Source organism: Ammospiza caudacuta, chromosome 22 (genome assembly GCF_027887145.1).
Source record: "Ammospiza caudacuta isolate bAmmCau1 chromosome 22, bAmmCau1.pri, whole genome shotgun sequence".
Taxonomy (NCBI): Eukaryota; Metazoa; Chordata; class Aves; order Passeriformes; family Passerellidae; genus Ammospiza; species Ammospiza caudacuta.
The window spans coordinates 2575541-2591782 of record NC_080614.1 but is presented as its reverse complement, the minus strand read 5'-3'; the positions used below and the strand labels follow the sequence as shown (position 1 = coordinate 2591782).

Below are 16242 nucleotides of genomic sequence, written 5' to 3'. Positions count from 1 at the left end.
TCCCTCGTCTCTCCCCGCACACAGAGAACCCACCCAGAGGTGCCGCTTGGCGGGTGCAGCAGCAAGGTGGGGGACGCTGGCGGATTCCCCGCTGCCCTCCACGTCGCCGGAGAAACTCCCAATGCCCTCCCTGCCGGGGGAGCCCCTGGTGCCCTCTCCGGTGCCCTCCCCGCCACCGGCCCGCCCCGGGGATGTCCCCGGCAGTGAGTCCCGCCCAGGGAGCGGCGGAGCCGGGGCGGCCCCCGGGGCTGCCTCCGCCCCCGGCCCGCCTCCGGCCCCGCCGCTCCATCCCGGGACGGGCCGGCCGCGCTGACAGTCGGGCTCGGCGGCCGCGGCGGGAGCATCAGCCGGGCAGCGCCCGGCGCTCCAGCCCGCGCCCACCTGCGGCGGCGGCTGCCCTGGGCGCGGGGCGGCGGGGGCGCTGCCGCCGCCGGCTCCGCGTAGTCCCACCCCGCCTGCCCTCCAGGATGAGCCCTGAGTATTCTCTGCGCTCCTTGCTGCTCATCATCCTCGCCACCTTCTCGGCCAACGCCAGCAACTGGCTGTGAGTAGCCGCGGGGCGAGAGGGGGAACACGGACACGCCGCAACTTGTTGGTAGCCCCGGGGGCGCGGAGCAGGTGCCGCGGGGTTGGGCAGCACCGGGCGCGACCCCGGCAGCGATGCTGCTCGGTCCCCGGCCGGGCATGGGGCGCCCGTCGCCATCGCGTCCGTGCCCTGTCCCCGGTGACCCTTGCCGCCGTGGCGGTGGGCTTGCAGCCCTCATCCGCAGGCAGGTGGGCGGCAGGGGATGCCGGCTCTCCCAGCTCAGCGGCGGAGTGTTATCGCGGTTGATGGGAATGGGGCTGGTTATCTAGCCCCGTCCCATTTTTTGTCCTTAAGTTATGAATCCGGATCACACCGGGATCACGGGTGGAGGTCAGGACGTCGGGTCGGAGCGGGGCCTGGGTGTTGGCGAGATGCCACGCGAGGGCCAGCGGTCCAGGGGAGGATTTGGCAGAGCGGGAGCGGCCAAACGTGCTGGGCCCGGGGATCTGCAGCGAGCAGGGCTGCCCACGCCTCGGCCCCCCATTCCCGGTAAGAGCACGGGTGTCGGGGGGCTGTTGCACGCCGCAGAGGAGCCCGATGACATGGGGAACCCGCTGAACAAACACTGAAATAATGTGTAAGGTAAACAGGGGCGGAAATCGTTCTGGAAAATTCCTACGTGTTTGCCAAGGCGGTGGGACTACTTTCTGAAGAGGATACCCCCCCTTTCCCCCTTCCCGGGTCAGAGGGGATGGAGCATGACAACACTTTCCCACCTAACTTTGAAGGAAGGCATCGGTTCTTCCTAATAAATCTGCTTTGGTGGGAGATGGTGCTTCCCCCGCTTTGCCGTGTTGCCGGCTGACGGGAACTAATTAGTTCCCGTGCTCGCACCCAGCAGACCCGCTCTCCGGCTGAGGAGCGTGGGCCGCCTCCATCTCACCTTCATGGATTTCTCTCGGCAGGGGCAAGTACACCACACAGGTTAAGGAGTTCCCAGGATTGTCAGCATGAAGGATCCTGAGTGTCGTGTATCCCAAACACAGGTGCTCAGATGGGCACACATCCCCTGTGCAAAGAGTCCTCTCTGCATCCGGATACAGCTCCTGCCTTTACATTTTGACTTGCTGGAGGCTGTGGGATGTAGGTGTTTTTTGGAGGATGCTCGCCAATGCCTGGGGAAAGTGCCAGGTCAGCCGCACTCTCCAAGTGTCCTGCCTGTGGGAAAAGGTGCCTGCCTAGGATGCGTTAGTGCTTAGTCCTTCTGTCCTCCTTCTTTGCCAGATGGAGCGATTTGCATGCCGCACGTCTCTAGCAACTGGTGGGTGGATCATAGCAGCTATCAAGGTGGTCTTTTAAGCTGTCATGCTTCTGGTGAAGGTATATTGGGAACTGTGGGAGTGTTTTTCCTGCAGGAAGAAAGTCCTGCTGAGGAAGCTCTGTGAGATGATGGCAGATCTCTGGAGAGGAGCAGCTTCGGCTGCCCTGGGACGGGCACGGCGGAAAGTGGGGATTTCATGAGTGAGGTCGGCGAGCTGCCCCGCACGGATGTGCAGAGGTGGGACTCCCCTCGGTCCCCGGCGCCGCACGCAGCTGGAATAGGATTTGGGAGGCGAGGCGGAGTGGTGATTCGCCGCACTAGGCAGGGAGGGCTGTGTGCAGCCGTCCGTGCTGGCAGAGCAAGGGTGGGCGCGGGGGGCTCATTCCTGCCAACAGGGGAGGAAAAGCAGATACATTTCAGTGCGTTTCAAAGGAAGGGGGTCAACTTTTTTTGATGTTGCAAATGTATCATGATAAAAGGATCGTCCCCCGCTCAGTGCTTTTTATTCTTTGCCTTTAGGATTAAGACAATTCCCATTGTTTATCTTCTCACATCAGAAACAAAGACTGCCGGAGGCAATAAACAGAGTTAGAAGGATCCCAGGAATTATCAGATATTCGAGGAATGAGTGTGCCTCGTATGTCTTCACGTGTGTGGGCTCAGCATGCTCGGCGTTATCCCAGGGCGCTGCCAGCTTGTGCCCAGCACACGGGATGGATCCAGCCTCGCCAGGCACACAGTTCTGCACAGAGGTGTGTGCACGGAATGGCAGCGTGCAGTGAAGTTTGCTTTTTCAGAAACCTGCTGGATTAGAGATTAAGCTCAGTTGTGAGGTTTTTTTTTCTCTCCTCCTAAAGCTCTAAAGCTTCTTTCGACCTGTACAGACTCGCATTCCCCCAGTGCTTTGGAGATACGCTGCTTGCAATGCTTGAGCTAAGGGTTTCTGTAAGCATGACTTTGTGGGGAAAGCACTTGTTTTGGCCATGCAATGAGCTGCCCCATCCAGTATAAAAAGGAGATGATGTAGGGATCTCTCAAAGGGATCACTCTGCTACAGAGGCCATTGAGCTGGAAGGGATTTCCCAAGTCTTTTCATTAAACAAACCAACCTACTTTCTCCCTGGTTAGGAAGCAAACCTCAGGTGGTTTTTATCAGTGCTTTGAGTCTGGGGAGTTGCTGCTTGCCTTGTTGCCTATCCAGAAAGCCTCTGTTCTCCAAATCTGAAGAGATACTCTGTTCCCACTTTTTGTGAAAGCCTCAGGCTTGCTCTTCCTTCTGCCTTTGGAGGCTCTGATTTGCTTCCCGCCTCTTCAGGCAGAGGTTTGTAAATTAAATAAAGGGCTGTAGACAGAGCCTTTTACATCTTGTTGGCTGTGCGCGGGAAGGTCCCTCTGGCTTCTCCTTTATCTCTTAAGGAGTCCAGGGCTGTGCTTTTTACAGGGGAAGCAGATGAGTTACTTTTCAAAACAACTTGCACTTCGTAGACACTTGAACCCACATGTGCAGTGATGTGGTTGAATTTGGAAGCAAGGCCTCTTCTGCTCCAAACTCATCCTGATGCTGAGGGTGTTTCATAGAGACTTCTAGCCAAACAAGCATCATTCCACAGCTGGCACGGGAGTGCCAGGCTTTGGTTTTAGTCCAGTGGTTTAGTTAGTTAGTTATTAATCTATTTACCTATTTTGGAGAGAAGGAAGTCCATGTGAAAAAGTGAACTAGAAAGTGTGCAAAGTGGGTTATGGATGTAAGCATCCACTAAATGCATGAGGCACTGGGGCCCACAGCCTTGCTCTCTAGCTGTTCAGAGGGTCTGAACGATGAGAGAACAGAAACAGAAAACATCAGATACAACAGGGTAGGGTCCTTTAGGGGTGAGACCCCTGGTTATCAAACTATCTGGGAATCATTACAGCCTCTCTCCATTTTCTTGTAGCTAAAACTGGCTCTGGAAGAGTCTCTCCATATGGACATGCTTGGTCTGAGATATGGTCATGCCATTTTAGAGCAGGGTGTACCACCAGCAGCTCTGTCTACCCATTCTTTACAGGGATTTAAAATCTCCATCTGGGCTTGGAACTTGGCTTAAAGGGCCGGGAGCACAGATGGGCTTTTAAAACCTTAAAAAAAAATATATGAGTGCTCTGGGAAAGCTTGAAGACATTGTGAAGGTCCAAACAAGCCTGGCTAAGCAGCTGCTTTCTAACCACTTTCAAGGGCTGGTGAGGAAGAGATAAAAGGAGTTTGGATTTCCCTGGCCTCCTTTCATCAGAACATCACAAAGTGCTTTCAGACAGGCGGCCCAATTCTCTGTGCCCATCTCTGCCAGCTTAGGAGTAGGGATGTCGCAAGAGCAGCCGGAATGCTTGTTTTGTTTGGGTCATTATGCAATGCAGAAGATTTGAGAGGAAGCATGCCTGGGTCCTGCATTGCATCCTTCTGGTTTTAAACCAGGCTTTATTTTTTTCAGGTGAGTCTCCACAGCTTTAATAGTGGGGACAGATCACTTCACCGGGAGCCTGACATAGTTTAATTTTGTACAACATTCTTTGCATTGTCATTGCAATGCTCCGTCTTTCACGTGGTGAGGAACCGGTTCAGTATTTTCCCTTCAGATGCCATGCTGCCATGGCACAGATTTGGCAGGTGCTCTAACACAGAGCTGTTCCTGCCAGTCTCCACTCCCTTCTCCATGCTCCATGGTTTCTGCTGTGAGGACAGTGTCAGGAAGGTTCCCTGGTCACATCTGAGCTGGTCCCAGCAGCCAGGGTGGTGGGTTGCACCATTTGGGTTTGATGAGGAATTTCCTTACTTTGAGGGGTGCTGTGGGTTGGACAAATGGCTCTTCACTTCTGAGATGCTCAGGGCTCCTTTGCATTGCTCTGGGAATCCTGTCAGATCCACAAGGTTGGAGCATGAACCAATGGAACCTGTTTCCAAGGCTGTGAGGTAGGAAATTGAAACTGCTGGATATATATTCTAATTTTTATTTATTTGTAAGTCTCGCCACTTCTGACAATACCAGCTAATTTTATCTCAGTGATGAAAATGGACTAGTTGTAGGTTGCACCCTGCAGGTTGCACCCAGTAGTCCTGGCACTGGACTTCCAAACAAGTTTGGCATGTCTCTGAGCAATGGTCCTGTCTGGCAGACACCCTTCAGGGCTGTGTTTGCCAGAAGGGCCCCGTGCTCTCTAGCTCCTCGGTGGTGATGGGCATTTCTGTCTTTTCCTAAGAAAGCTTCAAGTAAAATTATACCCCTGTCTTTCACAGCAGAACCTAACTCTAGGGAGGATGGACAGGAAGGAGGTAAAACCACTCTGCATGCCAGGCTGTGAAAAACTGGATAAGCTCCAAAAATGAGCAACAGCAAGAGGCAGGTTTCTTTTTTGCAATGGCTTGATGTGACTCCATGAATCAAAACTGGACTTTTGCACTGAAGCAAAAAAGTGTTTATGTTACTTTGCTGAGAGCTACTGTCTGCTTGATTAATTCATCCTGGTAGACGTAGAGAAATGCATTACAGCCACTCTCTTAAAATTATGAAATTGCTGAACAATCCTGGAGGTTAACAGTTTCTAGAAGATTCTTCTGTAATTCCTTACAAGTGCAATGACACTGGCTCTTACAATAATTGGTGATTTTTTTCTTAAAGCTTGAAAACTTGCAGTCATCCAAGGCTGCCTGAATGGTAGACTCTGCTCTGCATATTCAGTGCAGGTCACCTCTGCTTTCCCTGCCCAGGGGTGTCTGTCCCCGACACCTGTGGGTGAGCCCTGGCAGCATCCTCCAGGCTCTCCTGGAGCTGCTGCCATGGGCTGTTGCACTTCACAGCCAGGAAGCTGCCTTGCAGGATCTGGCTGGCTCAGCAGAACTGGAGCCAGTATTGTGCTTTCATGAAATTACTTGGGGAAAAGTAATTGAGTCTCTTCGCCAATGGAGAGCAGCCTGGGGTCTGTTGAAAGTTGGGTGAGATCAAACTAATACTGTCGAAGGCTTTTTGTGTCGCGTATTTGCAAATTCTGATCAAAACCTTAAGCTCATCAGATTTCCTGCAGAGGTCTAGCCTGAAGCACTGCAGAAGTTGGCCTGCACTTGCCTCCCCTTGCAACAAGGCCTAGGTGTTGTACCTGAATCCAGGAGTAGCTTCTATTGTCTTATAAAGGAAGTAAAGGAAATTTCTTACACATTGAAAGCAGATTTCCAAAAGAGATGTTCAGGCTCTTCCTAGCTTCCATCCTGCTCTCCCCCATTAAAAAGTGGAGATTTTGCCCCCGTGTGCTCGGAAAGCCAAGAAGCAGCACTGGCTCGGGACCAGCAGCTGGCCATCTCACTGTCCCCAGTCCCCAAAGACCTGTGAGGGGGGAGGTGAGCCACCACCAGGGGCTGGGACATGGGTGTTTGCTGGGTGCACACGGTGGCAGATGCAGGGCCCAAGGACTGGGGAACAGGAAGTGCAGACTCACCCTTGAGCTGAGCGATGGAGGTATAGGCATAGCACTGCCTCCTCCTGGGTCACTCTCTCCAGCTGTTAATTGCAGGTGAAGAGTAGGTGTGAAAAGCAGGTTTCAGCCAAGAGATGGTGCCCTAACTGTGACAGGAAGGACTGAGGCACACCGCTGTATTTTTTCCAAGGAAGAGACCAGACAGGCTCTCAGGTGATGACTTGTAAATCATAGTTTATACTTAGAAAAGCAGGATGTGTAATCCCAGGAGGGGAATGCCTGGTCCCTAGGAGGGCCAAGTCTGCTACAGAGCCAGCAGTTGGACAAGGGCAACCTTGCAGGTCTCCTGCAAATCCTGACAGGAACATTCCCAAGCTGGCAGGGTTGAGGAACCATGGATGTGGTGGGCCCTACTAGCCTGGAGCTGTTGGAACACAGAGACTGGCACTAAGCCCAATGTGGGACACCATGAGAAATCATGGGAGCTGTATGGCCTGCATAGAGCATCATCTGGCCTGCCAGACTGAGACATCTTTCCATGGCTCCACTCACCCTGCTTGCTAGGAGAAAGCAACAAGGCAAAGATAAAACACCTCTCTGTATCTGCAGGATGGCTCCTTGTAAGGAGCCATAGCACTGGTCAGTAACTCTCCCTGCATGGATATATCTGTGGAGACAGACAGATGCATGCAGGGATGCATGGGGTTTTTCCATGGATTTTTCACATTATAAACAATCCTAGTCCTACCCCAGAAGAAGCTTGCCTGCATGAGCTGTCTCAATCCTTAGGACAATCCCAAGTGCTGACTGTCCTTGCACCCTCAGGAGGCACAGATATGTTCTTGCTGACCCCTCCACAAGCACAGGGGTGTTTGCTGCCTCTCAGACAGGAGCAGAGCTGAATCATCTTCACAGTTTAGGGTTTGGACAAGCTTTTTGTGGCCTTGGCCACTCAGCCTTGTGGGAAGGTTGGGTATTCGCTGGGCAGGGTGAAGCTTCTGAGCCTGATTTCAGAGCATGTATTGAGTGGTTTATCAGGGATGCTACTGGCCTGGGTCTGAAAACTATCATCTTCAGGAAAATATTCCCAAAATGAGACAATACAAAGAGTTCACACTTGAAACTCATTTGTTTGGAAAATGGAAACACTAGAGATCTCTGCTTTCTCCAAGGTACCCTCTCTGACGCACTTCAACTGAGCATTTGTCAATGACTGAAATTCCCACACCTGTCCATGGCAGGGAATCTTCTCCCCTCTCCTCCTCGCTCTATCTGCCAGATGCTATGGCTCTTTCAGTGTCTCCTTGTCATTTCACTAATTATTCTTCCTCATGAAACTATTATCATAATTTTTATTTAAGCAGGGCTTTCTGACATCCCCCACCTTTCCAAAGCTCGCTGGATTTGAGATTTACTTATTTGCCATCTTGCAGAGTGCATCAGCTGCAGCTGCTTAAATTATGGGCTTCCATCCTGGTCTCAATACTTCAGATGGGAAAAAAGAAAGGGCTTTCAGTCAGTTTTCTCCTAAATCAATGACTCTTAAGAGGGAATCTGTTGTGCAAGTGACTTGCCTGGATTTAAAGGCGGGAGAAAAGAAATATACAAGACCACGATGAAGCAAGAGGACAGAACTTCAAAAAATGGTGCGGGCAACAGCTCTCCTCTTTGCCCAGAAACATTCTTTGCCCAGTCTTGGTAAAGGAAGAAAATACACCATTGTTTTAGTTTGTTTTCCACAAACAGGACTGTTTTGAGGCTGTATGTGAGACTTAAATTATAATCCAGAGCTCTGCATAGCAATCGAGATGTGATGTCATGATGGAGGATCTGCATTGAGACTTTGTAGAGGGCAGGAGCTGTTTGTTGCCTTCCTCCTGCTGTGCCTGTCCATCTCTCTGTGCAGGTAGACAAAGGCTTTGGCTGCAGATTCTTCCGCTTCAGCCCAGGGAAACAAAGTTTGGAGCAAAGTTCTTGTTAACGACCAGACAAAGCGCTACAGCCAGGTTTCCATGGGGACCGTGGGATGCTGCAGATGTGTTTGGTTCCTGACAGCCTTGGTGCTCCACAGCCCTGAGAAACATGAGATGGAAGCACCTCTGAGTGCTGACAAGGGCAGAGCATGTTTCCCAGTTCTTACCTAACTCTTCATGTGCCCCAGAGAGGGGAAGGGGATAGGGTAATTCCTACCTGGTGCTCCTGAATGTGGTGTGATGAGATGCCATGTGAGAGCCTCAAAGCTGAGGTCCTTCAGCAAAGGTCCTTCCTTAAATCCTTGCCTCAGCTGCTGGATCCTGAATCGGGGATCAGGATGTGAGCCTCCTCCCCATCAAAAACCTTGTCTTTTGGAAAGCAGTGATAGTTCTCCTGGATGAGTAACAAACTAGTAGCATTATAGGGCCACGGCATTTTAGGCACAGTTGTCTCCATCTCCACAGAGGGGCTGGCAAACATAGGCCAAGGAGGGGTGATAGGACACAGGACCTGTCAAGGAGGAGAGAGGCCAGAGCACTGTTCTGGATAGTTTCATCTTATTTGTCTGCATTGCAAAACAAATTACCAGACCTGTTCTTGAGAGCTGTACCTATCTTTGAAGCATCCTTGGCCTTTGTTTTATAATCCTAAATAGCATTAAATGTGAGTTGGGGAGGCACCTTATCAGGTGCATCTCCTTGGAAAAGCTTGAAAGGCTTTTGTCACACTTTACTTTATGCATGCTTTGAATTTATTACTGCACATTGCCCAGAGAATCTCAAGCTGGGAAATGTATTAGAAAAGGAGATTATGCCCCATCCTGAGCAGAGCTGATAATAATGCAGATGCTACATCTGTGTCACAAAACTCTTCCACCAATGTGTCTGCACTCAAAGCAGGCACTGACTCATCTGTAGGACCAGTCTCACTGGCTTTGAAGGAGCTGCTTGCCTGACATGATAAATGCCAGGCAGAGGGGGAAGCCAAATCAGCACAAGGAGTTGGTACTGGAGATAGATTCTGATTTTCTTGGCTTCCAGGCTCAAAGCTGATCAATAACCCACACTGTCTGGAGCTGAATCTTACCACTCTGCTGTGTGTCATCTTCCCCACGCCCAAACTGGGGTGATGGCTGGACCTGGGAGGGGACAGCTGTTACAGGCACCCTGTGTGTGCTCAGCATCCAACATCCTCAAAGCTCCCAGAGGTGGTTTGGTGCCTTCACACCAGGTCAGCCAAGTGCAGCAAGATGGGAGAACAGCAGTTGTTGCACTCCATGTCTGGGACTGCACCACAGGGTTGGGGACACCCATTGCATGGTGTGGGGGCCAGCAGAAAGGTGACAGTCCTGAGTTTCGCCACAGTGGGTTTTTCAAGCCACCTGTTTACATCAGGTCCTGTCTTCTGCAAGCAGGGCTGTCCCCTTGGAGGAGCAGGAAGCTTTGGGCAAAGATGATTTGCTGGTATAAAGGCTCTAACAGCACTTGAATCTGAAACCCCAGCAGCCTGCCTCTTCCCACTGTCAGAGAAGCATTGCCTCCATGATCATACACAGGGAAAACTGAATACTTTTGACATCTCGCCATGCAGACTCCCCACGGACACCATGAGCCAAGACAGCTTTCTCCCTGGCTCCCACGCCCCCCCCCAGTTGTGAGCATAAAACCAAGCTGGTGAATAATTCTGCTGATGCACAGCGGAGAAAATCTTGTTTTCGCCTCCTGGGGCAGACTGGCAGGGTTAATGGGAGGAAGAGGCTGTGACAACTTGATTTTGTGGCTTAAGTCAGCAGATCTGGCTCCTGGGACACATGGGAACAGGCAGGGAGCAGGAGCCACTTTTGCACAGTCACTTCTCGGAGACAAGCAGGGCTTCAAAAGAAAAATCCTTTGCAGGATGTTGCAACTTGGGAGGAGGAGTTAAAAAAACACACAAACAAACCCACAAGTTGTGTAGGGCTGGGAAATGCAGAGTCAAGGAATGAAGTTTCTATAAATCTCAGTAGTTGCAGCTCTTGGTGCAGAGAAGTAGCAGTGTGAGACAATGCTGGCAATTCCCAAGGACACTAAAGCTCAGTGTGGATAGTGGATGGATGCAAGTGTGAGTTACACCTGTCCCACGCAGGGGACCCTCCATGTCCACAACAGGTCAGGGCTCCACCATGGCAGCGTCACCTGAAGTGGCTGCCAGCAGCCACAGCAAGGAGGGAGTCGCATATACACACCTGCCAACACAGTCACCAGTAGTTGTAGAGGATATTGAATTCTCACACAGCCTCATTGGAAAATCTGACTGGGACTATCTTAAGCTCCTTCTGTGTTCCAGAGGTTGGGGCAGGAGGATGGAACTGGGAAATGGGCAAGCATGGACACCATGCCCCCAACACAACAAGGGGTGGGAGGTTGAGTTACTAGGATGTGCAGCAGGGACCATCATACCCACACACTGGACAAGGAAATGCTGAGAGGTATTGAGGTGCTTGCTCCTCAAGGAGTTTGCTCCCTCATTCCCCTAATACTGACACCCAAGAGCAGCTCTGTGACTCTTACTGCTGAGGATGGCACTATGGAAAGCAGAACACATGGTCCCCTCCACACAGGGCCAGTCTTTTCCAGATCAGCAAAGACCTCATGGCCCTATTCACAAGCTGGGCTGGTGGAGGAAGTGCCCAGCCTGTGCAATTTTGCCCTGGTAGGCTCCTGATTCTGCTTCCTTGCTTCAAATCCTGCTTGAATCCCAAGTGACAGGAAACCTGGCAGCTCCCAGAGGCCATCCCTGCCTGTTGGGGTCTGGGGCAGCTAAAAGCAGCCTCCAGGAGGGAAGTGGTTTGGGGGGCAATGTTTGCCAGTTATGAGCACACAGACACGCTGTGGGAGCACTGTGGCAGATGGAGCTGGCAGCCAAGTGCCTGTCCTGCTTGTTTTGGCTGACTTTGGAGACCTCTGGCTTTTCCTAGTAGCACTTGGATATGCCAATACTCAGGAGACCTGACCAGGCACATTCAGACAGCGCTGAAAATATCTTCCTTGCAGGCAACAGAGGCAAAGGGGAGCCAACAGCTGGACTCCCCAAGAGACAGGAACTAGGCTGCAGAGGGACGGTCGTTTTGCTTGGGCTTGTTCTCTCTCAGCCAGAAATGCATCCTGCAGAGTCACTGCTGTGATACATTTAAAGGTGACCCAGAGGGGCAGCAGGTCTCAGCTATGGAGGGGGTACTAGGTTCAGTCTCCTTGCTTTCTGGAAGGCTGAACATGGGTCCCAGATGAATATGGGCTCCCCCAGCCCTTGCCTCCTAACCTGTTGTGCTGGTGTCCCGGCAGGTACCTGGCAAAGCTGTCTTCAGTAGGGAGCATCTCCGAGGAGGAGACCTGCGAGAAGCTGAAGGGCTTGATCCAGCGCCAGGTGCAGATGTGCAAGAGGAACCTGGAGGTGATGGACTCGGTGCGACGCGGAGCCCAGCTGGCCATTGAGGAGTGCCAGTACCAATTCCGCAACCGCCGCTGGAACTGCTCCACACTGGATACCCTGCCTGTCTTCGGCAAGGTGGTGACACAAGGTGAGCTGGAAGGACGTGTCCAGGGTGATGCTGCTGGGGGAATGGCTATGAAAGCAGCCTGGTGGGCTGCAGGTGGGATTTTGCCTGCTTGCCCCTGAACCAGTGGCTATATAGCGTCAGGAATGGCCCATCCAGCGTTGGATCTTGGGGTGGATGGGTCCCTGTGCACTTCAGTGGGGCTCTGTTCAGTATGCTGGGTACAGCATATTCAGGCTCCTGCTGCTTCTCAGCTCTCCTGAACTTTTTCCACGCCAATTGACAAGGACATGCCAAGTTTGAACAAAGGTCCTAAAGTCACCCTGGTCTCATCTCTTCCCCACCAAACCTAGGAGCTCCACTCCATAAAGCCATGGGTGCATTTACTCAGTCTCTTTCTGAGCAGTGCTGAAGCAGTGACTGCTGCCAGACTGGCACATGGCCACTCTTGAGCAGAGTATCAATGGGGACACCGTCAGGAGGATGGGTTGGTGCTGCCTGGCATGGGAAGAACATGTGGCAGCATCATCCCCCACCACCAGCCTTCAGGGCTGGATATGGCCAGGGCAGCCCCCAGCTGCACCCTGACTTCCCAGAAGCACAGGACTGTAATGCTGTGCAGTGAGGATACAGAGGGGAAAACCCCTCTGCAACCCCTTAAGATCACTGAAGCACTGCTTGCCTCCCCTCAGGTGCTATCTCTGCCTCCCCTCAAGCACTATGTCACCTCCCATCCCAGGACTCCTAAACCAAAGCATCCCCCTGGCTCCTTTTTTGACTTTCCTCCCCTCCATGCAGGCGTGAAGATCTCTTCTCGTGAAGGTTCAGGGACTGGAAATACCAGAAATACCAGAAACTAAAAGTCGTCTCTTTTTAGGCAGCCACAGCACAAACCGACCAACACGATCCTACTATTAACCTCGATTAACTTGGAGGCAGTTCAGTCCCACACTGGCTGGGTCCTCCCCAGCCACTGCCAACTGGGCCACCAAAGTCTGGGATGCGACCACCAAAGTAGCTGCCCTCTCTCTGACTGGCAAGCTGAGCGATGCCTGCTCACAAGCCATTGCCCCTCTGTACCAAACATGGGACCACCCCAAATGCCAGCCCTCCTTGCTCAGAAATGGAGGGTTTGTGCTCTCAACCAGCCTCAGAGGATAGTGGGCATTGTGTGTTGCTAAAGCTGATCCCTGCCCCTGCTACTCTGTGTGTTCATGCCCAGGAATGTGCCCAACTTCCCAAACAAGTTTTTCTCAACCATGTGGCGCCACATAGGTAGACACAAAAACTCGGACTGCACTGCACCCTGGACACTAGTGGGGTTCTGTGAGGTGCTTTGGGAGCAGAACAGGGTTTTGCATGGTAGTTTGGGAGGCATTGCAAGCTACACAACTCTGTGAAAGAGGATGGCAAGGATCTGCAGCTGCAGGGAATGTTCCTGGATGTGGAAAGCAGACAGGGCAGCTCTGCCATGAAATCTTTCCTGCATCCATCTATTCTGGATGCAGGAAAGATTTCATGGCAGAGCTGCCCTGCAAGCACAAGGCAAGACAGTCTTCCCATATAAGCTAGAGCTCTGCCCACATTAGCAGTGCAGCCTCTGTCTCTCCTAGTGCTAGGTTTTATCATTCATCCGTCATTCGTGTTTTTAATGTTGTGGGGCAGTTCCCAGCTTCTTCACTATTGCAGAATGGGCTCTCACTTCTGCAAAACATCTCCCAGCACCCAGGGGTCTCTGATGAGTCAGGTCCAGGCTTGGCACTAAGCAAACAGCATCCCCGGGGGTGGGGACAATGAGGGTCCTGCATGTGCTGCTTCTATCTTAGGAGGAAGTGTTTTGCCAAGACCTGTCTTTCAGACCAGATTTTCAGGGGAGTTTATGTGCCACACCATAGTTAAGAGGGAAGAGGAGAAGAGATACATGTGGCAGTCTACCAAGAGCCTTTGGCCACCGGGCTGCATTGCCTCCAGAATTCCCGCTCATGTTGCCTCAGACTTTCTGCCACCTTTCCCACCATGGTTTGTGCCATTGCAGGGACACGAGAGGCAGCGTTCGTCTACGCCATCTCTTCAGCTGGGGTGGCCTTCGCCGTGACCCGCGCCTGCAGCAGTGGCGAGCTGGACAAGTGTGGCTGTGACCGCACAGTGCAGGGGGGCAGTCCACAGGGTGAGTGTTTGAACAGGGAGCAGCTGCAGCTGTATGGAGACGCAAAGTAGCCAAAATACCTGCAATTCAAACCCACTCTCTGAAGCCATCCAGAAAAGAGGGAAAAGTTTAAAAAAACCAAAATGCTGGTTAGTTCACGTGACTGCCTCAGAAAGACACCTGAATGCATCACCCACTGGACTGAAAACATCTTGTCCATGTGTTCCCTAGGGCCACACTCCCCAGCTTCCCCTGTTCCCGTGTGGCGCAGACTAGTAGGCAGCAAGACAGAGAGAGGGCAGGCCAGCTGGATTTTAGGAAGAGTAGGGCTGGAGAGTTCAAGCACTACGGGGTGGCAGTACCTGTCTCATCTGTGCTCTCTGCCTCAGGCTTCCAGTGGTCAGGCTGCTCCGATAACATCGCCTACGGTGTGGCCTTCTCGCAGTCCTTCGTTGACATCCGTGAGAGGAGCAAAGGGGCCTCTTCCAACAGAGCATTAATGAACCTCCACAACAACGAGGCAGGGAGGAAGGTAATGGCAAGGAGAGAACCTAGGCAGCTGGCACCGCTCTGCAGCATCCCAGCCATGGCTTGAGCCATTTGGGCTTCTTTTAATCCCATACCCACCCAGCAGTGTTTTCTGCACAGCCCTCCCAGGCCCTGTCCATTGCACCCTCCCTGCTATGTCCATCCCACACTGATCATCCCATCTTGTTCCTTGGGTCTGTTCCTGCAGGCGATCCTGAACAACATGCGGGTGGAATGTAAGTGCCATGGTGTGTCAGGCTCATGCGAGTTCAAGACGTGCTGGAAAGCCATGCCCCCCTTCCGCAAAGTGGGCAACGTCCTCAAGGAGAAATTCGACGGTGCCACAGAGGTCGAACAGAGCGAGATTGGATCCACCAAAGTGCTGGTGCCCAAAAACTCCCAGTTCAAGCCACATACAGACGAGGACCTCGTCTACCTAGACTCCAGTCCTGACTTCTGTGACCACGACCTCAAGAATGGGGTCCTGGGCACCAGTGGACGGCAGTGCAACAAGACCTCCAAGGCCATCGATGGCTGCGAGCTGATGTGTTGTGGCCGTGGCTTTCACACGGACGAAGTGGAGGTTGTGGAAAGGTGCAGCTGCAAATTCCACTGGTGCTGCTCCGTCAAGTGCAAACCCTGCCATCGGGTGGTGGAGATCCACACATGCCGGTGATGCACGGGGGAGGGAACCCACCTGTATCCTCTTTAACTGACCCTGCTTCTCCCTTGCCCCACAGCCAGGACTGAGGAAGTGACCCAGATGCTGCAGGGAGAGCACAGCTCTTTACAGAGACAGAACCACAGAGAAAAACAGATTTTAAAGAAAAAAATATTTAAAGTTTTAAAAAACTGATAATTGTTGGCTTTTTTTATTTTGTTTTATCTGCTTTGCTATATGTATTGCTGAAGCCAGAGCCCCTTGGTGTCCTGTGCTGGCAGATATGTTTGCTCTCTGGCTGTCTGGGGACCTGTGTGATGCCAGCTCCTGTCGGGTGGGCTCCTGCTGCTTTTGGAGTGCTGCAGACAAGAAGTGTTTAAGGCAAGGGTAGTACAGCATTTGAAATCTTCTATTGTAGTTATTTTTGTTTGTTTAAAGGCATGTGCTGCGCATCCTGGAGTGCCACTGGCCTGGCTAAGCCTCAGGAAGGGAAGGAGCACAGCCAGCCTGTGCAGCCAGGTGCACGGCAAGGGACAGGCAGGTGGTGACAGGCTGGCACCGTCCTCCAAGAGTTAAGTCCACGTGGAGCTCAGCCGGGGTGATCAGTTCATGAGGGCAATGTGAGACACTCCTGCACCCCCTTGTTGTGGGATGCTCGAAGGCCTGGGAATGGATGGATTTTGGAGCAGCTCCAGGGACTGCTCTGATTTACAGAAGCTCCTCAGTGGCTGCCTAGGGCTATTGGAAGACACGATGGTCCCACCATGCTCCCTTTCCCCATCTCTTCTCCAGTACCTGGTTCCACTGGAGACAGTGAAGGGCAGTGATACCTGCAATCCACTGACATTTAATGGAGCTGAGAGCTGATGGGAGAAAAACAAAGTTGATTTCTTCTCCTCTGTCCCATAATTGCCCCCACCTCACCGGCATCCCACAACAGGTCTCCTCTTTCTCCTCCATGTGCCTGTTCTCCTCACTCAGGAAGACACTGGGGGACAGTTCCTATCCTTATGAACGCTGGGAACAGCAAAAGTATAAAGTGGAGCAATTGGGGGTGAAAGAATGCTGGTGCTCTGCCCCTGTTGCTGTGTCACCCTTAGGAAGCCACAAG

General features: G+C 52.4%; 1 protein-coding gene across 1 annotated transcript; it reads left to right on the top strand.

Annotated features, from left to right (window-relative positions):
- Positions 1-336: 336 nt before the first annotated feature.
- On the top strand, positions 337-15270 carry WNT4 (Wnt family member 4). Its single transcript, XM_058818633.1, has 5 exons — positions 337-544; positions 11585-11820; positions 13832-13963; positions 14332-14474; positions 14679-15270. Exons 1-5 carry the CDS (start codon positions 468-470, stop codon positions 15144-15146), a joined length of 1056 nt encoding a protein of 351 aa, XP_058674616.1. The 5' UTR covers positions 337-467; the 3' UTR covers positions 15147-15270.
- Positions 15271-16242: the final 972 nt, after the last annotated feature.

What these genes read in the sequence shown, in the direction of transcription:
- WNT4 (XM_058818633.1), top strand. Translation starts at nt 468, where the DNA reads ATGAGCCCTGAGTATTCTCTGCGCTCCTTGCTGCTCATCATCCTCGCC. An exon ending in GCAGGGGGGCAGTCCACAGG is followed by an intron (nt 13,964 to 14,331) that starts GTGAGTGTTTGA and finishes TCTCTGCCTCAG; the next exon opens with GCTTCCAGTGGTCAGGCTGC. An exon ending in ACAACGAGGCAGGGAGGAAG is followed by an intron (nt 14,475 to 14,678) that starts GTAATGGCAAGG and finishes CTGTTCCTGCAG; the next exon opens with GCGATCCTGAACAACATGCG.